A 25395-nucleotide genomic window follows, 5' to 3' on the forward strand; every position below is an offset into this window, starting at 1 on the left:
GTAGTGGCTCTTCTCACCCACTGATAACTGTGTACCTGAAAATGACACCATGAGTTTTATATTTTCCTGCTGCCATGGTGACGGAGGGACAGTGACAACAACGTAAACAACAACAAGTGCAATAGCAGGCAACAGCCTAAAGGAGAACAACAACAGCTAAACCACCAGTGACTGGAACAACACATTGCATCGAACCAAACCTCAACTAGTCAACATCCCACAACTTTGGGTGAGCCTTTGACAAGGACTCCACCACTCTCTCTGCCGTGGTGGTCTCCTCCCTCCATTCACCAGCAAGAATCCCCTAGTGACCCCCACTCTGCTACTATATTCCTCCAGATATTGTTGACATAACATATTGACATTTCTATGTCAATCTAGGAAAGTTTTCTCAAGGATTCTGGGTAATCTCCTCCGGCGGTGCGCCGTCGCCCTGGGTGAAAGGGCAGGGGGGCGGCCCACGGTTCCCCCCGACCACAACCGGGTGAAGAACAGGAGCGGGCGGCAATATGGCGGCTCTCGCCAGCTCGTTGATCCGCCAGCGGCGGGAGGTGAAGGACCCCCAGGCCAACCGGCAGGTGGCCAACAAGAGGAAGCCGTGCCCCAAGGCCAACAAGTCCCTGTGCCAGAAACAAATATTATTACTCATATCAAAAGTCCGACTATGTGGCAATCGAGGGCGAAAGTTAGAAAAAAAACCGGGTGAGTCAATATATACATTACCAGTCAAAAGTTTGGACACATCTACTCACTCAAGGGTTTTTCTTTATTTTTGACTATTTTCTACATTGTCGAATAATAGTGAAGACATCAAAACTATGAAATAACACATAACACATAACACACATTTGAATCATATATTAACCAAAGAAGTGTTAAACAAATCCAAATATATTTCATGTTTAAGATTCTTCAAAGTAGCCACCCTTTGCCTTGATGACACTCGTGGCATTTTCTCAACCAGCTTGATGAGGTAGTCAACTGAAATGCATTTCAATTAACAGGTGTGCCTTGTTAATTTGTGGAATCTCTTTCCTGCTTAATGCGTTTGAGCCTATCAGTTGTGTTGTGACAAGGTAGGGCTGGTATACAGAAGATAGCCCTATTTTGTAAAGTCCATATTATGGCAAGAACAGCTCAAATAAGCAAAGAGATCATCATTACTTTAAGCATGAAGGTCAGTCAATACGGAACATTTCAAGAGTTTTGAAAGTCTCTTCAAGTGCAGTCGAAAAAAAACATAAATTGCTCTGATGAAACTGTCTCTCATGAGGACCTCCACAGGAAAGGAAGACTCAGAGTTACCTCTGCTGCAGAGAATAAGCTCATTAGAGTTACCAGCCTCAGAAATTGCAGCCCAAATCGATGCTTCACAGAGTTCAAGTAACAGACATATCTCAACATCAACTGTTTAGAGGAGACTGCATGAATCAGGCCTTCAAGGTCAAATTGCTGCAGAGGAAATACTACTAAAGGACACCAATAAGAAGAAGAGACTTGCTTGCTCCAAGAAACACTAGCAATGGACATTAGACCAGTGGAAATCTGTCCTTTGGTCTGATGAGTCCAAATTTGAGATTTTTGGTTCCTACCGCCGTGTCTTTGTGAGACGCAGAGTCGTGAACTGATGATCTTCGCAAGTGTGGTTCCCACTGTGAAGCATGGAAGTTGTGTGATGATGTGGGTGTGCTTTGCTGGTGACACTGTCTGTGATTTATTTTGAATTCAAGGCACACTTAACCAGCATGGCTACCACAGCATTCTGCAGTGATACTCCGTCCCATCTGGTTTGCACTTAGTGGGAAGCAAAGCTGTCATCAAGGCAAAGGGTGGCTACTATGAAGAATCTGAAATCTAAAATATATTTGGATTTGTTGAACACTTGTTTGCTTACTACATGATTCCATATGTGTTATTTCATAGTTGTGACGTCGTCACCATTATTTGACAATGTATAAAATAGTAAAAATAAAGAAAAACCCTTGAATAAGTAGGTGTGTCCAAACTTTATACTGGTACTGTATTTTCACTTTCATTTATGTGAGTATATACTTGTCGATTACTCTCTTTCTTTTACTTGCTACTTAATACTCCCGAGAGTTGTGAAGGTATTATTGTTCTGGTTTATTTCATCATATACAGTCTGTACCCACCAGACATGACCCCACCAATCCATATTGACATATTTACATGATTGTCGAGAAGCTCAAAGCTTCTTTATCTTCTTGTTACCGAGCAGACATATAAGTTGACAGGTGTTGACTGTAGAAAGGGGAGGTGACCCAGTGGTGCAGGTCGCACAAGCCCTGTTGTATTCAGGCGAATGGCCTGAATATCCAGTGCATTATCACCTAAATGGAAACGAGGGAGAGTTAGGATTTGTATGTACTGGTTGTGTTAAAAATAAAAAGAATTCTATCTACTCAATACTGACAATACAATAAAAGTCGATTTTGTTTTCTCGAACGAAATGTTCCACATCTGCTACATCCTTTCCCCTATTATAACTTTAAACAATAGTCCTACCATACAGAATGAACCACACGACTGTCCCTTTCTCTGTCTGTAATGGGTGTGATTATTGTGTTACATGTCAGCACAGCGGACCGACCAGCAGACAGGTCCTGGTCATTTGCGGCAAAAGAAAGAACTTGGTGTGTCATTGTGATTTAGCACTGTGTAAAAACATCAATAACCTCATTTACGGGGCAACTGGTGTGTGTTTGTGTGTTCGCGTGTGTTGGCATGTGTTATTTAAAACCCCGTGTGTGTGTGTTTTACATAATTAACCCAGTGACACATTAAACCGGTCAGACTAAATCTATCACAATACACTTCTGGTTAGTGGAATTAAACTAGACTTGAGGAGGCATATTCCCAGACTGCTTTGAGGAGTCTTCATCACGGTGGTTGCTGCGGTTTTATGATCTCATAAGTAAATGGACCAAAATGAAGTTTAATGGTGAGCTGGTTATAAGACAAACTGTTCTTCTTGTAGAACAATGTTATTTATGAGACATCCTGCTATTGTCTTTATATTCACACGTATCTCTGTGCTCTTGACATTTGGAATAGTCAGTGTATGTGCCGTGTGTCAAAATATTGAAATCATTTCGGACTATACGGTCACCTTTTAGAGTATATTTAAGCAACAATGCCCAGGGAGGTGTGGTATATGGCATATTTACCACAGCTTAGGGCTGTTCTTACGCACGACGCAACGTGTGCCAGGACACAGCCAATAGCCGTGGTATATTGGCCATGTATGGGTCATTCTTGTAATATTTTTATATTATATTTCAAGTATTGGGTCACCAAAATGAAATGTTAAAAGATTTTGAATATAAATTGAAATGTCCAGTATAATGAATTGAAATATATATATATTTTTTTTAAATCATGTTTTTTAACTGGCACTAATAATTCTGTAATGTAATTACATAACATCATTCAACAATTTTCAACTGCATGGTACAGAAACAGGCAAGTAATCACGTTGTTTTATATCTGTATTTCGTTGTTTTTTAAAGTCAGGTGGGGATGGTGGAGCTGACCAACTCAACCCCGTTACATGAAATAAAGATGGGAAACTAGTACTTATCAAAATAATACTTTAACCCATAAAAATATACAATCTCTTCATTCATGCACACCATGTGGTCTCCTGTCCTTCACCACATGAGGAGCAGAGGCCATTTTGAACCAAAAAAACTCAACCCTGTCACAAGCATAGTAAAAAAAGGGCTTTAATGCCTGAGGTGGGAAAATATGTTTTCTTGACGGTTTTAATATGTACTTAATGTTGTGGGGTGTTCAGTTATTCTAGTAAAAAATACATTTAATATTAGCGCAGCCCAAGAATGAACCATATCACAAACCCCTGAGGTGCCTTACTGCTGTTATAAACAGGTTACCAACGTAATTAGAGCAGTAAAAATACATGTTTTGTCATACCCGTGGTATACAGTCGGATTTACCACAGCTGTCAGCCAATCAGCACTCAGGGCTCGAACTACCCAGGTTATATTAGACTTTTCTCTCTCTGTATACCAGGTTCTATTTAGTCATTTATTTCAAAGTATGATTTCCAGCATGTTGTGTGAAGACTCACTCAGAATTGAGGAATTGAAGGCGAGATGCTTCCAGAGGTTTCTCTCTATTATGGAGGGACTGTTGAGTGAAGTGAACGGTCTATGAATGGTGTTTGTCGACGCTCTGTAAATACGATGTAAACGTTCTACATCTATAAACGTGGCTCCGTTGGTAGAGCATGGTGCTCGCTACTCCAGGATAAGTGGCCGCGATTCCCGGCACCACCCATACGCAACACATGTCCGCGGCAGGTTTGTAAGTCGTACGTGAATATTATATGAAACCTAATACCAAGTCACCGCTCCCCTCTCCAAACCCCAGTAGCCATTGGTCGAACTGGGCATGTGTAGTAGCTGCTGCCGTCGTCATTCCGCTGGTCGACCCGCTATATGTTTTACCAAGTTCGTCAGGGTGATCACGGTGGAAACCTTACCCCTGAACACAGCATCTGCCGCCGCGGCCACCATGTACTGCACTGTAGATACCGGTGGAAAATATGGCACCCGCACTCACGCACGTACACATGCCCCGGTGAACATAGATATCAGCCCAGGTCCTAATGGCCGGCCATTCCTTTTCTAATGGGTTGCACCAGCGGTCGCTACAGTCTGATTGTTTTATTATGGTAAGACAAGCCCCTTTTGCTTTCTATGGCTTCTCCGTGATTCCGGCATTCACTATGTATTAGTATGGATTAGACATAGCTTGCCCCTGTCATTGTGGGAATATTGCCTGTCAGCAAAAAAAGAGAGAGAGAGAGAGAGAGCAAGGGAGAATCGGTGACCCATGGCCGTGAGTTTGTAGGTGTTCCTGAGTGTGTGTTTTTCCGTCTCTGGTGCCTCTGCCTGTGTGTGCACAGTAACAGAAACTGTAATTGATATGGTAATTTTGGGTATTATCAACAATTTTACTGCAGCATACTGTAATTATGGAGCATTGTGGGAAAATGTTGCAGGTGGTGAAAGAATTGCTGTATTTCGAATGGTACTGTAATTCCACCCACTGAATTTCTAAAGTCTTTGAAAGTCAAGTTAATAAACAGATCACTGACCATTTCCAATACCACCGTACCTTTTCCGCTGTGCAATCCGGTTTCCGAGCTGGTCACGGAAACGCTCAAGGTCCTAAACGATATCATAACCGCCATCGATAAAAGACAGTACTGTGCAGCCGTATTCATCGACCTGGCCAAGGCTATCATCTCTCAATCGTCGTATTCTTATCGGCAGACTCAACAGCCTTGGTTTCTCAAATGACTGCCTCGCCTGGTTCAACAACTACTTCTCAGAAACAGTTCAGTGTGTTGTCCGGACCTCTGGCAGTCTCTATGGGGGTACCACAGGGTTCAATTCTCGGGCCGACTCTTTTCTCTGTACATATCAATGATGTCGCTCTTGCTGTACGCACTTGACACCTCTACGCACTTGACACCATACTGTATACTTCTGGCCCTTCTTTGGACACTGTGTTAACTAACCTCCAAACGAGCTTCAATGCCATACAACACTCCTTCTGGGGCCTCCAACTGCCCTTAAACGCTAGCAAAACCAAATGCATGCTTTTCAACCGTTCGTTGCCCGCACCAGCCCGCCCAACTAGCATCACTACTCTGGATGGTTCTGACCTAGAATACATGAACAACTACAAATACCTAGGTGTCTGGCTAGACTGTAAACTCTCCTTCCAGACTTCTATCAAACATCTCCAATCCAAAATTAAATCTAGAATCGGCTTCCTATTTCACAACAAAGCCTCCTTCACTCACGCCGCCAAAATTACCCTAGTAAAACTGACTATCCTACCGATCCTCGACTTTGGCGATGTCATCGACAAAATTGCTTCCAATACTCTACTCAGCAAATTGGATTCAGTCTATCACAGTGCCATCCGTTTTGTTACCAAAGCGCCTTATACCACCCACCACTGCGACCTGTATGCTCTAGTCGGCTGGTCATCCAGGTCATCAATAAGTCTATGCTAGGTAAAGCCCCACCTTATCTCAGTTCACTGGTCACGATAACAACACCCACCCGTAGCACGCGCTCCAGCAGGTATATCCCACTGGTCATCCCCAAAGCCAACACCTCCTTTGGCCGCCTTTTCTTCCAGTTCTCTGCTGCCAGTGACTGGAACGAATTGCAAAAATTGCTGAAGCTGGAGACTTACATTTCCCTCACTAACTTCAAACATCAGCTATCTGAGCAGCTAACTGATCGCTGCAGCTGTACATAGTCCACCTGTAAATAGCCCACCCAATCTACCTACCTCATCCCCACATTGTTTTTATTTACTTTGCTGCTCTTTTGCACACCAGTATCTCTACTTACACATCATCATCTGCTCATCATCACCTGCTCATCTATCACTCCAGTGTTAATCTGCTAAATTGTAATTACTTTGCTACTATTTATTGCCTTACCTCCTCAAGCCATTTGCACACACTGCATATATACTTTCTTTTTTTTCTATTGTGTTATTGACTGCACCCTTGTTTATTCCATGTATAACTCTGTTGTTGCTTTATCTTGGCCAGGTTGCAGTTGTAAAAGAGAAATTGTTCTCAACTAGCCTACCTGGTTAAGTAAAGGTGAAATCATTTTTTCTTTTTAAGAATACAGTATCGTATCTTTGGATCGCCAAAAACCTTTTGACCGTAGTGGGTGTAAGGTATTGTTATTTCTGTTGCATTGACATATTTTGAGGTGTGCCTTGTGAGAGGCTATATCTGTTGCCCCCATGAGTAGGAATGCTGTACCAACTTAACTGCTATGTGATTATAGTGCCCCATCAATTTGTATAGGGGACAGATTGGAAAGGCAGCAAGTCTTCAACCATAAACGGTTGAGCATTTTGCCACGTCCTTTTGGTCTGTTTTGCCCTGTGGTCACTGTGGGTTTGGAAGTCTTTGTTAAGGCCTTTGTTATGTGCAAATGATATAAAACACAAAATATTCATAAATACACTGTAATGTGGAAACACTTTACCTACTGTAGCAGCCAACCTGCTTGCACTAATCACTTGTAATCACAGTAAAATACTGTGAAATCCATTCATTCTGATAAAAGTAGCTTCACTTTTTTTACAATATAATACAGTCAATTTTACAGTATTGTACTGTGTGTCAATACACAGTACTTGCCTTGTTACCTTGTTACCGTATTTATAGATATATTTATATAGATTTTTTATGTAGATTTTTTAATATATATATATACTGTAATATGAATTACAGAATTTCACTTGACACCAAGCTGCCTGTAAGCTACTGTCAAATTCACAGTAACCTCATTTACAGTGTGTGTGCCTCTGGCTGTGTGTTTGTGTCTGTGCATCCCATTGGCTGTGTGTGTGTTCCTGCCTCTGTGTGTGTGTGGTGTAGGTGGTTGGAGGCCATCATTGATCCCTCATCACCAGTGACCCCACAGAATTTTCCTGACCTCTCCCGTTCGTAGCTCACCCTCAAAGGGGCATCTGGTTGGTTTTGCTTTGGCTCTACCCAGCATGCAACAAGCTTCCACAAGAGTTTAGCTCAATTATAGATGAGCAGAGGGGACGGAGAGAGGAGTGGGATGGAAAGAGGCATGGAGAGAGGGACAGGGAGAGGACTGGGATGGAGAGAGGGATGAGAGAGGGACAGGGAAAGGACTGGAATGGAAAGAGGGATGAGAGAGAGACAGGGAAAGGACTGGGATGGAGAGAGGGATAGAGAGAGGGATGGAGAGAGGGACAGAGAGGACTGGATGGAGAGAGGGATGGAGAGAGGTATGGAGAGAGGGACAGAGAGGACTGGGATGGAGAGAGGTATGGAGAGAGGGACAGAGAGGACTGGATGGAGAGAGGGATGGAGAGAGGTATGGAGAGAGGGACAGAGAGGACTGGATGGAGAGAGGGACAGAGAGGACTGGATGGAGAGAGGGATGGAGAGAGGGACAGAGAGGACTGGATGGAGAGAGGGACAGAGAGGACTGGATGGAGAGAGGGATGGAGAGAGGGACAGAGAGGACTGGATGGAGAGAGGGATGGAGAGAGGGACAGAGAGGACTGGATGGAGAGAGGGATGGAGAGAGGGACAGAGAGGACTGGATGGAGAGAGGGATGGAGAGAGGGATGGAGAGGACTGGATGGAGAGGTATGGAGAGAGGGATGGAGAGAGGGATGGAGAGAGGGATGGAGAGAGGGATGGAGAGAGGGATGGAGAGGACTGGATGGAGAGGTATGGAGAGAGGGATGGAGAGAACTGGATGGAGAGAACTGGATGGAGAGAACTGGATGGAGAGAGGGATGGACAGAGGGATGGAGAGAGGGATGGAGAGAGGGATGGACAGAGGGATGGAGAGGACTGGATGGAGAGAGGGATGGAGAGAGGGATGGACAGAGGGATGGAGAGAGGGATGGACAGAGGTATGGAGAGGACTGGATGGAGAGAGGGATGGACAGAGGGATGGACAGAGGGATGGAGAGGACTGGATGGAGAGAGGGATGGAGAGAGGGATGGACAGAGGGATGGAGAGAGGGATGGACAGAGGTATGGAGAGAGGGATGGAGAGAGGGATGGACAGAGGGATGGACAGAGGGATGGAGAGAACTGGATGGAGAGAGGGATGGAGAGAGGGATGGACAGAGGGATGGAGAGAGGGATGGACAGAGGTATGGAGAGAGGGATGGAGAGAACTGGATGGAGAGAACTGGATGGAGAGAGGGATGGAGAGAGGGATGGACAGAGGGATGGAGAGAGGGATGGACAGAGGTATGGAGAGAGGGATGGAGAGAACTGGATGGAGAGAACTGGATGGAGAGAGGGATGGACAGAGGGATGGACAGAGGGATGGAGAGGACTGGATGGAGAGAACTGGATGGAGAGAGGGATGGAGAGAGGGATGGACAGAGGGATGGACAGAGGGATGGAGAGGACTGGATGGAGAGAGGGATGGAGAGAGGGATGGACAGAGGGATGGAGAGAGGGATGGACAGAGGTATGGAGAGGACTGGATGGAGAGTGAGGTTAACTATGTAATGTTAATGCCTGTATCAAATATGGTGACAGTTCAAACGTGTGGTATTGCAATGTGTGATCTTCTAGTTGGTGTACTCTGTTTTGTTTATATTGGTGCTGTGGTGATATGGGTCAATTTGTTTTAGTGTGTCTGTGTATCTGAGTGCTCCACGTGTTCCTTCCTGCGTGTGTGTGCGTGGTCATACAATGTACAGTATACGTACTTACCCATAACCGTTCCTACTCATGCCCCACTAGTTTAGGTTCCATGTGTTTATGTACAGGTGTGTGTGTGAGCATGCTCTAAATAAACATTTAGGTTGCTTGTGTCCATTTCTGTGTGTGTGCGCCTGTCTGAATGAGATGCATGTGTGTATCGTCTGTAATCGTGTGTCAGTGACATATGATGATCTGGCGTGCATGTCCCTGACTGACCCTTCCTCCTCCTCCCCACCCCCTCCGTCAGACCCCATCTCAACTCACTCACCGGGTGGCTGGTAACAACCCATACGAATGACGGCCTCACCCTCCACTACAGCCCAGTCAGCTGTTAACAAGGTCAGCCTGCCCCTCTGCAACCACAGAGAGGAGGAATCACCACGCTGGAATTGTGTGTGTGTGTGTGTGTGTTTGAGAAGGAATGGGAAGATTTATAGGTGTGTGTGTGTGTGTTTGAGAAGGACATATAAATGTTGTTTACCAAACAGAATACAATAACACTTCTACTGCATATCAGGTAAGGGACACACACATCTAGTGTGCACGGGTTGGCGCATGCCTGACTGCGTTTGTGTGTGTGTGTGCGGTGCTGCCGTGGCTAGAGATATCGGGAAAGGAAAGGGCCCTACTACTACTATAAATCCACACATACACCCTTCGATAAGGCCTGGGTAAATTACAACCCTTCGCTGAAGTGTGTGTGTGACAATGAGCAGCTCATCGTTGCGGTGTGATTCATCAGGCCCCATCAGCACTGCTCATTAACACACTGATTTATCAATCACACACACACACACACAAACGGATTTCATCAATAACACTGTGCTCAGTGTGGAGAGCAACCATTCAGCCCTGCACAATTTTTGGAGAGAGAGAGAGAGAGAGAGGGAGAGAGAACACAGTAGCAGAATACCTTACTACTGTGACTGACCCAAACTTAATTAAGGAAAGCTTTGACTATGTACAGCCTTGCTATTGAGAGAAGCCACCGTAGGCAGACCTGGCTATCAAGGAAAGACAGTCTATGTGTACACTGCCCACAAAATGAGGTGGAAACTGAACTGCGCTTCTTAACCTCCTGCCAAATGTATGACCATTTTAGAGACACAGACCCACAAAGAATTTGAAAACTAACCCAATTTTGATAAATTCCCATATCTATTTGGTGAAATACCACAGTGTGCAATCACAGCAGCAAGATTTGTGACCTGTTGCCTCAAGAAAAGGGCAACCAGTGAAGAACAAACACCATTGTAAATACAACCTATATTTAGGTTTATTTATTTTCCCTTTTGTACTTTAACCATTTGCACATAATGACATTTGAAATGTCTTTATTTTTTTGTTACTTTTGTGGGTGTAATGTTTACTTTTATTTTGTATTGTTTATTTCAATTTGTTTCTTATCTATTTCACTTGTTCTGGCAATGTTAACATATGTCGAGCGATAAAGCCCTCAAATTGAAAGGTTACCCCAACATCTCCCCCACTTCTCTGCTCCCTTGCTCTCGCAGTGCCCAAACCCTTATATTCTCAAGGACCCCTCCCTCCCTCCCTCCCTCCCTCCCTCCCTCCCTCCCTCCCTCCCTCCCTCCCTCCCTCCCTCCCTCCCTCCCTCTCTCTCCCCTCCAAGTCTGTCTTCTTCCTCAACATGGTGTTGATGTCTGCTAGCCAGGTAGTTAGTCAGGGACAACGGGGAGCTGGGGAATTGTGTAGCTGTATTATAAACCTAGGACTCAGAGAAGCTGCTACATGCATTTATAATGGAGCTCTGATTGCTACAGGGGGACGGCTGGTATTGGGGATGACATGGCAGGCATTCACTTGCTGTAGTAACTACACACAGTAGACAGTGTTGTACACACACACACACACACACACACACACACACACACACACACACACACACACACACACACACACACACTGCAAGTCTGTGAAGATGATCCATTGGGTTCATCCATCTGGATATTGCTTTCCCATTAGTAGCTTAGCGTATGAAATACACAAATAAAACTACCGCAATAAACCACAGCAAATTAAACTGTTACATACCACTGGACATGTTCAATTATTTCATTGCATTATTGTTTCCAAGTGGTTGCAGATCTATAAAAGGCTATGAGCTGTGAGCTTGTGACAGCCATTTATTTTCTGTTATTCACACCACCGCCAAGATGGCCGTACATTTTCCAGTCTTCTGTTGGGCACCATTGTTTTTTCACTACTCACCTCCAGTTTACTGCCAATGGGACAGATGTGAAAATGGAGCCTGGTATAAATTAGTTTTAGATAACATTTGGCCTCCATAATGATCAATGAGGGTAAACGCTCAAGGTGCTACCTTATTGATTTGTGGTGGTGGAAAAGCCATTTGTTTTTAGAGATGGATGTCATCATCCACAGGCATCTATAGGTGGTGACTTTAAGAGGTGGGTGGGGGTTGTGTGTGTGTGCCTTCGGGGGGGGGGGGATTCGTGAGAGAGCCATGGTACCAAAGCGGGTCAGAGAGGGGCAGTCGAATCGGGATCGGAAACAACTGTTCAGCTGATGACCTTCAAAGAAGGAGCACAGAGGGAGAACACACACACACACACAAACACGTGTACACATGCACGATGGAACGCACAGACAGAAACGCACAATCTGTGACAGCTATGCCTCTGGTATCAATATGTAAACCACCTCAGGTGTGATTCATAATTAACCTGTAACACCAACTGTACCTTATACAGGAGGCACAAACACTCACACACACTCCCACACCACTCACACACACTCCCACACCACTCACACACACTCCCACACCACTCACACACACAACATATTCATCCTCTGTCTTGCCATGTACAGGATGCAACAGCCTCTTTCTCGCTCATTGTGTTTGACTTGATGCAGGAAACAGATGAAGTGCTGTTTCTGCTGAGGCAGCATTTTCTACTCCCGCTGCTTGCCTCAATGTCAAAAATGAGTGGCGAGGAGAAGACTTGAATTTCCCTAAGCATGGTCCCTTTAATCAGTGGTCATAGTTCCAATGACTGTATTCACATGCACGGGGAGAGGAATGAACACGTTAGCATTTTCTATGCAATCAATTTGTCTGATGGTATGCAAACACAGCTGTACGTGGATGACATGGAGATATGGTACACGCACAACTCCTAGCCATCCTCACTGACTCACTCACTCACTGACTCACTCACTCACTGACTCACTCACTCACTGACTGACTCACTCACTCACTGACTCACTCACTCACTCACTCACTCACTCACTCACTCACGCACGCACGCACGCACGCACGCATTCACTCACTGACTCACTCACTGACTCACTGACTCACTCACTCACTCACTCACTCACTCACTCACTCACTCACTCACTCACTCACTCACTCACTCACTCACTCACTCACGCACGCACGCATTCACTCAAACACCAGCAAGATCTCATGGTTTTACCAATTTGGCATCAGATTCTGACCATTAGCCACGTTTCTCCAAATATCAGATTTTGAAGAAGCTGCAAACAATACAGTACATACATGTGAGATGGGTGATGCAATATGTTAACACAATTTAGAAGTGACTAAGATACCGCAGAATAGTGTGGAGTCCAGTTTATACATATGAGATGAGTAATGTTCGATAAGGAAAAAAATATTAAAGTGTCTAGTGATCCATTTCTAAAAGTGGCCAGTGATTCCTAATCTATATCAATACGCAGCCGCCGCTGATTTGCTAGTGATGGCTGTTTAACTTCTTGCGTTGAGCAATCCCGGATCCGGGATCCTATTTATAGCCTCAAGCTCATTAGCATAACGCAATGTTAACTATTCATGAAAATCGCAAATGAAATGAAATAAATATATTTGCTCTCAAGCTTAGACTTTTGTTAACAACACTGTCATCTCAGATTTTCAAAATATGCTTTTCAACCATAGCTAAACAAGCATTTGTGTAAGAGTATTGATAGCTAGCATAGCTATAAGCCTAGAATTCAGCCAGCAACATTTTCACAAAAACATTTACCTTTACCTTTGAAGAACTTCAGATGTTTTCAATGAGGAGACTCTCAGTTAGATAGCAAATGTTCAGTTTTTCAAAAAAACATTATTTGTGTAGGACAAATCGCTCCGTTTTGTTCACGTTTGGCTATGAAAAAAACCTGTATCCAGTTATAGCCTCAAGCTCATTAGCATAACTTAACGTTAACTATTTATGAAAATCGCAAATGAAATGAAATGAATGTGCTAGCTCTCAAGCTTAGCCTTTTCTTAACAACACTGTCATCTCAGATTTTCAAAATATGCGTTTGAACCATAGCAAAACAAGCATTTGTGTAAGAGTATTGATAGCTAGCGTAGCACTTAGCGTAGCATTTAGCGGGCAACATTTGCACAAAAACCAGAAAAGGATTCAAATAAAATAATTTACCTTTGAAGAACTTCGGATGTTTTCAATGAGGAGACTCTCAGTTACATAGCAAATGTTCAGTTTTTCCTGAAATATTCTTTGTGTAGGAGAAATTGCTCCGTTTTGTACATCACGTTTGGGTACCAAAAAAAACAGAAGATTCAGTCATCAAAACGGCGAACTGTTTTCCAAATTAACTCCATAATATCGACTGAAACACGGCAAACGCTGTTTAGAATCAATCCTCAAGGTGTTTTTCACATATCTCTTCATTGATATATCGTTCGTGAATGTCTACTTTCTCCTGTGAATCGCTTGGAAAAAGACGTGCAGTTGAAGATGACGCACCAATTTCGACAGAGGACACCGGGCGGACACCTGGCAAATGTAGTCTCTTATGGTCAATCTTCCAATGATATGCCTACAAATACGTCACAATGCTGCAGACACCTTGGGGAAACGATAGATCGGGCAGGCTCATTCCTTGCGCATTCACAGCCATATAAGGAGACAATGAAAAACAGAGCCTCAAAAATCCTGCTCATTTCCTGTTTGAAGTTTCATCTTGGTTTCGCCTGTAGCATCAGTTCTGGGGCACTCACAGACAATATCTTTTTTTGCATTCTTGGAAACGTCAGAGTGTTCTCTTTCCAAAGCTGTCAATTATATGCATAGTCGAGCATCTTTTTGTGACATAATATTGCACTTAAAACAGGCACGTTTTTTATCCAATAATGAAATAGCGCCCCCATAGATGTAACAGGTTAACAGTCTGATGGTCTTGAGATATAAGCTGTTTTTCAGTCTCTTGGTCCCAGGTTTGATGCACCTGCACTGACCTCACCTTCTGGATGATAGCGGGGTGAACAGGCAGTGGCTCGGATGGTTGTTGTCCTTGATGATCTTTTTGGTCTTCTTGTGACATCGGGTGCTGTAGGTGTCATGGAGGGCGGGAAGTTTGCCTCCGGTAATGCGTTGGGCAGACTGCACCACCCTCTGGAGAGATTTACAGTTCTGGGCGGTGCCGTTGATACAGCCCGACAGGATGCTCTCAATTGTGCATCTGTAAAAGTTTGTGAGGGTTTTAGGTGACAAGCCAAATTTCTTTAGCCTCCTGAGGTTGAAGAGGCTCTGTTGTGCCTTCTTCACCACACTGTCTGTGTGGGTGGACCATTTCAGTTTGTCAGTGATGTGTACGCAGAGGAACTTGAAACTTTCCACCTACTCCACTGCGGTCGCATCGATGTGGCTAGGGGCGTGCTCCCTCTGCTGTTTCCTGTCCATGTTCATCTCCTTAGTTTGGTTGATGTTGAGTAAGAGGTTATTTGCCTGGCACCAAATTCCCAGAGCCCTCACCTCCTCCCTCAAGGCTGTCTCATCGCTGTTGGTAATCAAGCCTACTACTGTTGTGTTGTCTGCAAACTTGATGGTTGAGTTGGAGGCATGCAAGGCCACTCATGTGGGGGCCCCAGTGTTGCAAGGATCAGCGAAGAGATGTTGTTTCCTACCTTCACCACCTAGGGGCGACCTGTCAGGAAGTCCATGATCCAGTTGCACAGGGTGGGGTTCAGACCCAGGGCCTCGAGCTTGATGATGAGCTTGGAGGGTACTATGGTGTTGAATAATGAGCTATAGTCAATGAACAGCATTCTTACATAGGTATGACTCTTGTCCAGGTGGGATAGGGCAGTGTGCAGTATGGTGGCGATTGTGTCATCTGCGGATCTATTGGGGCGGTAAGCAAATTGAAGTGGGTCTAGGGTATCAGGTAGGGTGTTGGTGATATGATCCTAGACTAGTCTCTCAAAGCACTTCATGATGACAGAGCTAAGTGCTATGGAGCGATAATAATTTAGTTCAATTACCTTTGTCCCTGTACCTAAGAAAGCAATGGTGGCCATCTTGAAGCAAGTGGGGACAACAGACTGGGATACGGAGAGATTGAATATATCTGTAAACACACTAGCCAGCTGGTCTGCACATGCTCTGAGGATGCGGCTAGGAATACCATCTGGGCCGGCAGCCTTGCGAGGGTTAACACGCTTAAATGACTTACTCACGTCGGCCACAGAGAAGGAGAGCCCACAGTCCTTGATAGCGGGTCACTTCGGTGTTATCCTCAAAGCGAGCGAAGAAGGGGTTCAGCCTGTCTGGAAGCAAGACTTCAGTGTCCGCAACGTGGCTGGTTTTCCACGTACGTCTTGTGTCTGAGCCGTCGAACTGGGACTCAACTTTGTCCCTATACTGACATTTAGTCTGCTTGATTGACTCGAGGAGGGAATAACTACACTGTTTGTATTCTTCCATATTCCCAGTCTTCTTGCCTTGGTTAAATGCTCCTCCTCCTCTCTATCCCCCAAACTCATGTCCTCCCTTTTCTCCCCCTCTCCTCTTCCCTAGCCGGTGTACGTGTATGTATGTATGTATGTGTGTGTGTGTGTGTGTGTGTGTGTGTGTGTGTGTGTGTGTGTGTGTGTGTGTGTGTGTGTGTGTGTGTGTGTGTGTGTGTGTGTGTGTGTGTGTGTGTGTGTGTGTGTGTGTGTATGTATGTATGTATGTATGTATGTATGAATGAATGAATGAATGATGTCAGAGCTGTGTGTGTGTTCATCTGCTTTGATCACGGAGTGATTAAGGTGCAACAATGAGGGGTGAGAGACAAAACAGATAATGGAATGGCACCCTATGCATCTCTCTCTCTTTCTCTCTCTCTATCTCTCTGTCTCTCTCTGTCTCTCTCCCTCCCCCCACACAAATCGACGCACACCATGGTTGGGCTCAATTTGAATCAAAGGTAGTCAATTCAGGAAGTGATTTGAATGTAAAATTCAGACATTTAAAACTTTTGAAATAAATAGCTTCTACTTTTCAGTTTATTGACAAGTCATTGAAAATGAATGCCCTTTTTTCAATTATTGAATTGTAATTTTTGTTAACCTCCTGAATTGACTACCTTCACTTCGAATTGAGCCCAATCCTGACACACACATACAGGGCATTCAGAAAGTATTCAGACCCCCTTCCTTTTTCAACATTTTGATATGTTACAGCCTTATTCTAAAATGTAGGAAATATTTTGTCTTCTTCATCAATCTCCACACAATACCCCATAATGACAAAGCAAATGTATTATGTATTAAAACTTAAATACAAAAATACCGTATTTATATAAATATTCAGACCCTCAATTGAGCTCAGGTGCATCCTGTTTCCATTGATCATCCTTGAGAGGTCCACCTGTGGTAAATTCAATTGATTGGACATGATTTGGAAAGGCACACACCTGTCTTTATAAGGTCCCGCAGTTGACAGTGCATTTTAGAGCAAAAACCAAGCCATGAGGTTGAAGGAAATGTCCGTAGAGCTCCGAGACAGGATTGTGTCGAGGCACAGAACTGGGGACGGGTACCAAAACAATTCTGCAGAATTGAAGATCACCAATAACACAGTGGCCTCCATCATGGAAGAAGTTTGGAACCACAAAGAGTCTTCTTAGAGCTGGCCACCCAGTCAAACTGAGCAATCGGGGAGAAGGTCCTTGGTCAGGGAGGTGACCAAGAACCAAATGCTCCCTCTGACAGAGCTCCAGAGTTCCTCTGTAGAGATGGGAGAACCTTCCAGAAGGACAACCATCTCTGCAGCACTCCACCAATCACTCCTTTATAGTAGAGTGGCCAGACGGAAGCTAGTCTTCAGTAAAATGAACATGACAGGCAGCTTGGAGTTTGCCAAAAGGCACCTGTCTGATGAAACCAAGATTGAACTCTTTGGCCTGAATGCCAAGCGTCACGTCTGGAGGAAACCTGGCACCATCCCTTCGGTGAAGCGTGGTGTTGTTAGCATGTTAGAATTTTTTTCAGCTGCAAGGACAGGGAGACTAGTCAGGATCGTGGGAAAGATGAACGGAGCAAAGAACAGAGAGATCCTTGATGAAAATCTGCTCCAGATTGTTCAGCACCTCAGCCCGGGGCGAAGGTTCACTTTCCAACTGGGCAATGCAGGAGTGGCTTCGGGACGAGTCTCTTAATGACCTTGAGTGGCCCAGCCAGAGTCCAGACTTGAACCCAATCGAACATCTCTGGAGAGACCTGAAAATAGCTGTGCAGCGACGTTTCCCATCTAACCTGACAAAGCTTGAGAGGATCTGCAGAGAAGAATGTGAGAAACTCCCCAAATACAGGTGTGCCAAGCTTGTAGCGCCATCCCCAAGAAGACTCGAGACTGTAATCACTGCTAAATGTGCTTCAACAAAGTACTGAGTAAAGGGTCTGAATACTTATTTAAATGTATATTTCTGTTCTTTATTTTTAATACGTTTCCAAAAAAATATAAAAACCTGTTTTTGCTTTGTCATTATGGGCTATTGGGTGTAGATTGATGAGGATTTAAAAAAAGCATCATTTTAGAATAAGGCTGTAATGTAACAGTGTGGAAAAAGTCAAGGGGTCTGAATACTCTCCGAATGCACTGTGTACTCTGTACACACACACTACATTAAAACATTTATTCTACCGGCCACTTAAAGCCATGTTTTGACATATGAGAACATGAAACACAGTCAAATATTCAATGCCTTCCATACTGAGTGCATGAAACACAATCAAATATTCAATACCTTCCATACTGAGTACGTTGAACACAGTCAAATGTTCAATGCCTTCTATACTGAGTACATTAAACACAATCAAATATTCAATACCTTCCATACTGAGTACGTTGAACACAGTCAAATATTCAATACCTTCCATACTGAGTACATGAAACACAATCAAATATTCAATACCTTCCATACTGAGTACATGAAACACAATCAAATATTCAATACCTTAGATACTGAGTACATGATCCAATTTGTAAGTCGCTCTGGATAAGAGCGTCTGCTAAATGACTTAAATGTAAATGTAAATGTAATGAAACACAATCAAATATTCAATACCTTCCATACTGAGTACGTTGAACACAGTCAAATATTCAATGCCTTCCATACTGAGTACATGAAACACAATCAAATATTCAATACCTTTCATACTGAGTACATGAAACACAATCAAATATTCAATACCTTCCATACTGAGTACGTTGAACACTGTCAAATGTTCAATGCCTTCTATACTGAGTACATGAAACACAGTCAAATATTCAATACCTTCCATACTGAGTACATGAAACACAATCAAATATTCAATACCTTAGATACTGAGTACATGATCCAATTTGTAAGTCGCTCTGGATAAGAGCGTCTGCTAAATGACTTAAATGTAAATGTAAATGTAATGAAACACAATCAAATATTCAATACCTTCCATACTGAGTACGTTGAACACAGTCAAATATTCAATGCCTTCCATACTGAGTACATGAAACACAATCAAATATTCAATACCTTTCATACTGAGTACATGAAACACAATCAAATATTCAATACCTTCCATACTGAGTACGTTGAACACTGTCAAATGTTCAATGCCTTCTATACTGAGTACATGAAACACAGTCAAATATTCAATACCTTCCATACTGAGTACATGAAACACAATCAAATATACAATACCTTCCATACTGAGTACATGAAACACAATCAAATATTCAATACCTTCCATACTGAGTACATGAAACATAATCAAATATTCAATACCTTCCATACTGAGTACATGAAACACAGTCAAATATTCAATACCTTCCATACTGAGTACATGAAACACAATCAAATATTCAATACCTTCCATACTGAGTACGTTGAACACAGTCAAATGTTCAATGCCTTCCATACTGAGTACATGAAACACATTAAAACAATTCACTCTATCCTGCCGTTCAGCCAGCCAGCACTGTTCATTATGAAAATGACATCCGGAAGAGCAGTACTATGTGGGTGTCCCCCAACCAACCCTTTAGAGGTAGCTTAAGTAAAGCATAGAGTGGTCGAATTTAGAATAACAGGCTGTTTAGTGCAGAAAAGAAGTTCCATGATGTTGATGTCCTGATAGGACAGGGTATTGTTGTGATGGTGATGTCCTGATAAGACAGGGTATTGTTGTGATGTTGATGTCCTGATAAGACAGCGTAGTGTTGTGATGGTGATGTCCTGATAAGACAGGGTAGTGTTGTGATGGTGATGTCCTGATAAGACAGCGTAGTGTTGTGATGGTGATGTCCTGATAAGACAGCGTAGTGTTGTGATGGTGATGTCCTGATAAGACAGGGTAGTGTTGTGATGGTGATGTCCTGATAAGACAGGGTAGTGTTGTGATGTTGATGTCCTGATAAGACAGCGTAGTGTTGTGATGGTGATGTCCTGATAGGACAGGGTATTGTTGTGATGGTGATGTCCTGATAAGACAGGGTATTGTTGTGATGTTGATGTCCTGATAAGACAGCGTAGTGTTGTGATGGTGATGTCCTGATAAGACAGGGTAGTGTTGTGATGGTGATGTCCTGATAAGACAGCGTAGTGTTGTGATGGTGATGTCCTGATAAGACAGGGTAGTGTTGTGATGGTGATGGTAGGGTAGGTGATGTAGCAGATGCTGATCTGCGTGCAGGTCCATGGGTGCAGATACATGTACCTTGTGCGTGTGTGTAGGGATGTACAATAGGTGTGTGTGAGGGTGTCCTTTGTGGATGAATGTGTGTGTGAATTTCTGGTGGGTTTGCCACCTTTTGAGAGATGTGAGAACAAGTGTGTGGTGTGGGTTTATGTGTCTTATTAATACTTGTAGTGTGTGTGTGTGTGTGTGTGTGCGTGTGTGTGTGCATGTGTGTGTGCGTGTGTGTGTGTCTGGGGCACCTTGCTGACTGCAGTATCCTGTCTACCTGTGTGTTGGTCCCCCTGCACTACAGGAGAACAGGTGCGTGACGCGTCCTTCGCTTTAATGTGCCATCAATCTCTCCCACTGGAAACACGCCAGAGCACAGAGCACTCCCCGCACAACATGCACACGGTATACACACACACGGTACACTCCCTTTACTCACTTCAAGGATGCACACAGAGACATAGACAGGGTGTACACACATATGCAGGACACTTACACACACACACAGGGCGTACATGCACGTGTATCAACACACGCACCCCTACCAGGCAGGCATATGCACACACTTAGCGAAGTATTTGTGGGGAATGAGAGGAAAGCTTATTGGAAGACAAGATGTCCTAAGGACTCGTAAAATTAACATCCTGACTCGTAAAATTAACATCCTGACATGGTCTCGGTGATGTCCTGGGAACTACACGAAGGTCCCCCAGAGAACATTCCCCTAGGACCATCACACAACGTCATAAGGACTAGTAAAATGAAGGTCCTAAAAAGGTCCTGACATGGTCCTCAGTGATGTCCTGGGAACTTACAGGGAACTAGACAAAGGTCTCCCTGAGAACATTCCCCTAGGACCATCACATGATGTCCCAAGGACTAGTAAAATGATTGTCCTGAGAACATCCTAAAAATGTCCTGACATGATCCTTATAAAAATATATTATAAAAATAACTAGTGTCCTGGGAACTTACAGGGGAACTAGACAAAGGTCACCGAAAGAACGTTCTCTTGGAACCATCACACAATGTTTTTAGAATGTTCTCAGAACGTCAGAGGGATAACATCACGCTGAAAACCCTTAACGTCTTATGGCTGCGGGCATTATTGAGTAGCCTGGATGAATAAAGTGCCCAGAGTAAACTGCCTGCTACTCAGTCCCAGTTGCTAATATATGCATATTATTAATATATTTTTGATAGAAAACACTCTGAAGTTTCTAAAACTGTTTGAATGATGTCTGTGAGTATAACAGAACTCATATGGCAGGCAAAACCTGAGAAAAAGTCCAACCAGGAAGTGGGAAATCTGAGGTTGGTCGTTTTTCAACTTATTCCCTATTGAAGACACAGTGGGATATTGGTCATGTTGCACTTCCTAAGGCTTCCACTAGATGTCAACAGTCTTTATAACCTTGTTTGAGGCTTCTACTGTGAAGGGGGGCCGGAAGAGAGGGGAATGAGTCAGATGTCTGCCAGAATGCCTTGAGCTCGTAATGCTCATTCATGTGAGAGCGAGCTCTGTTCCATCTCAATTCTACAGACATAGGAATTCTCCAGTTGGAACATTATTGAAAGTTTATGTTAAAAACATCCTAAAGATTGATTCTATACATTGTTTGACATGTTTCTACGGACTGGAACAGATCTTTTTGACATTTCGTCTGCTTCTAGTGAATGCGATTCGTGAGTTTGGATTTGTTTACAAAACACGCGAACAAAGTATTTATTTGTACATAAATGATGGACATTATCGAACAAAACAAACATTTATTGTGGAACTGGGATTCCTGGGAGTGCATTTTGATGAAGATCATCAAAGGTAAGTGAATATTTATCATTTTATTTCTGACTTCTGTTGACTGCACAATATGGCGGATTTCTTTTTGGCTTGTTTGGTCTCTGAGCGCCGTGTTCAGATTATTGCATGGTTTGCTTTATCCGTAAAGCTTTTTTGATATCTGACACAGCGGTTGCATTAAGGAGAAGTTCCATGTATAACACTTGTATTTTCATCAACATTTATTATGAGTATTTCTGTAAATTGATGTGGCTCTCTGCAAAATCACCGGATGTTTTTGGAACTACTGAACATAACGCGCCAATGTATACTGAGATTTTTTTTATATAAATATGAACTTTATCTAACAAAACATACATGTATTGTGTAGCATGAAGTCGTATGAGTGTCATCTGATGAAGATCATCAAAGGTTAGTGATTAATTCTATCTCTATTTATGATTATTGTGACTGCTCTCTTTGGCTGGAAAAATGGCTGTGTTTTTCTGTGACTTGGCTCTAACATAATCGTTTCTGGTACTTTCGCCGTAAAGCCTATTTGAAATCGGACACTGTGGTGGGATTAACAAGAAGTGTATCTTTAAAATGGTGTGAAATACTTCTATGTTTGAGGAATTTTAATTATGGGATTTCTGTTGTTTTGAATTTGGCGCCCTGCACTTTCACTGGCTGTTGTCATATCGATCCCGTTAGCGGGATCTCAGCCCTAAGAATTAAGGGACCTAATGGGAACATCGCAGAATGTCCTCAGGACGTCCCCTGTTCACTGGGTTTAACAGAAACAGTAGAGATGGAGAGGAGGAGAAGTAATAATGGGACATATGACAGCTAATCATCACTTATTGTATGAATAGAGAGTAGCCAAACAGATTGAAATAGAAAATGTGGAGCTTCAGTTGATGTTGTATTTATACATTATAGTGCTGATTTAAATGGTGGATTTTTTTGCCATTTCAATTTGAACCCATTGATGTTGATATTCTTTAGTTTATTTCATATTAAAAAAACTTGTGTTTTGTCATCAATCAAAGAGAACGATCCCCAAAATCCTTTCCATATCAACATCAAACCAAAGGATAAGCATGATAGCAAAAGCTTTCCAACAACATGGAGTTCAGTCTTCACACCACTCCAGTAAACCCCCCGGACAGAATTAATCCCCTACAAGCACTAAAAACGAGTAGCAATGAAAAGGAGACACTGCAGCGACCAGCTCTAATCCAATAGAAATAGAACTGTTTCAGTTTACTGGTCATTCACTCTCCAAATCAAATCACAAAATGGCGGCTTCTCTGCCAAGGGCTGCTCACTGCTCCTGTAAGGAACAAGGACTGTGTGGCAATGCTACATATGGATAGCAGAGAGGAGAGAACGGAGAGGCCCGGTCTGAATCACACCAGAACTATGTACTGTGGTCCAGGCTATGGAAGGGTTCTATCCAAGCCAACCCAGGCTTAACAGGCCCCTGTTGAAGTCAGAGATGGGTAAAAATCAGAGGTGGCCACCACAGGTTAAAAAGTGGTGTGGCAAAAACATGTGTATGTGTCTTTTAATCTCATATTAATCTTCTCTGTCTATAATAAACAGAAAGTGTTTTTTGTTTGAAATCTATAGATTATTTTAGATTACTGGCTATAAATTGATCTCTGAATGTGCTACAGCGACGAAACCCCTCTGTTGCTGCATTACGGTGTCAGGTTTGCTTCGTTAGTGGCTTTGATGTAGGGTTTCGCCAGGAGTTGATGGATGAATGAAATAGTAGGAGGGACATCCTTCACTTTAACTGGTGTCAGAGGTCACATCTTGAAATCTACTGTGTCCACAGATCGAATAATAAGCAAAAATGTCAGTAGGAACCAGTACCAGAACCAAGCAGGTTCCTTATACAGGGGCCTTACATTGAAGAGGTACAGGAGGGCTGTGTGTGTTTAATGAAGGGCCTACCAACCCCTCTCTCTTCTGCTCTCTCTTCCTCTTCTGCTTTTTCAATTCAAGGGGCCTTATCGGCATGGGAAACATGTGTTCACATTGCCAAAGCAAGTAAGGTAGATAATATACAAAAGTGAAATGAACAATACAAAATAACAGTAAACATTACACTTACAGAAGTTTCAAAACAATAGACATTACAAATGTCATATTATATATATACAGTGTTGTAACAATGTACAAATGGTTAAAGTACACAAGGGAAAATAAATAAGCATAAATATGGGTTGTATTTACAATGGTGTTTGTTCTTCACTGGTTGACCTTTTCTTGTGGCAACAGGTCACAAATCTTGCTGCTGTGATGGCACACTGGTATTTCACCCAATAGATATGGGAGTTTATCCAAATTAGGTTTGTTTTTTCGAATTCTTTGTGGATCTGTATAATCTGAGGGAAATATGTCTCTCTAATATGGTCATACATTGGGCAGGAGGTTAGGAAATGCAGCTCAGTATCCACTTCATTTTGTGGGCAGTGTGCACATAGCCTGTCTTCTCTTGAGAGCCATGTCTGCCTACGGCGGCCTTTCTCAATAGCAAGGCTACGCTCACTGAGTCTGTACATAGTCAAAGCTTTCCTTAAGTTTGGGTCAGTCACAGTGGTCAGGTATTCTGCCACTGTGCACTCTCTGTTTAGGGCCAAATAGCATTCTAGTTTGCTGTTTTTTTGTTAATTCATTCCAATGTGTCAAGTAATAAGTAATTATCTTTTTGTTTTCTCAAGATTTGGTTGGTTCTAATTGTGTTGATGCCCCGGGGCTCTTCGGGGTGTGGTTGTGAACAGATTCTCTCTCTCTCTCTCTCTCTCTCTCTCTCTCTCTCTCTCTCTCTCTCTCTCTCTCTCTCTCTCTCTCTCTCTCTCTCTCTCTCTCTCTCTCTCACTCACTCATACAGTGGGGCAAAAAAGTATTTAGTCAGCTACCAATTGTGCAAGTTCTCCCACTCTCCCACTTAAAAAGATGAGAGAGGCCTGTAATTTTCATCATAGGTACACTTCAACTATTTTTTACCAAAAAGTTATATTTTGGTTTCATCTGACCATATGACATTCTCCCAATCTTCTTCTGGATCATCCAAATGCTCTCTAGCAAACTTCAGACGGGCCTGGACATGTACTGGCTTAAGCAGGGGGACACGTCTGGCACTGCAGGATTTGAGTCCCTGGTGGCGTAGTGTGTTATTGATGGTGTGCTCACCGTTCTTGTGATCATTTTGACCCCACGGGGTGAGATCTTGCATGGAGCCCCAGATCGAGGGAGATTATCAGTGGTCTTGTATGTCTTCCATTTCCTAATAATTGCTCCCACAGTAGATTTCTTTCAAACCAAGCTGCTTACCTATTGCAGATT

General features: G+C 43.2%; 1 protein-coding gene across 4 annotated transcripts in view; it reads left to right on the forward strand.

The window, feature by feature from the left end:
- Window positions 1-391: 391 nt before the first annotated feature.
- LOC135509937 (fibroblast growth factor 11-like) overlaps window positions 392-25395 on the forward strand; it is a 142649-nt gene continuing 117645 nt past the window's right edge. For 2 of the 4 annotated variants that reach the window (XM_064930756.1, XM_064930758.1), the window contains exon 1: window positions 392-702. In XM_064930756.1, coding sequence (XP_064786828.1) covers window positions 510-702 — 193 coding nt within the window. In that variant the 5' untranslated portion in view covers window positions 392-509. Of the gene's footprint in view, window positions 703-6899; window positions 6916-25395 lie in introns of all 4 variants that reach the window. The other 2 variants (XM_064930759.1, XM_064930755.1) reach the window with 2 other exon arrangements.

Source organism: Oncorhynchus masou, chromosome 23 (assembly GCF_036934945.1).
Source record: "Oncorhynchus masou masou isolate Uvic2021 chromosome 23, UVic_Omas_1.1, whole genome shotgun sequence".
In the NCBI taxonomy this organism is placed as follows: Eukaryota; Metazoa; Chordata; class Actinopteri; order Salmoniformes; family Salmonidae; genus Oncorhynchus; species Oncorhynchus masou.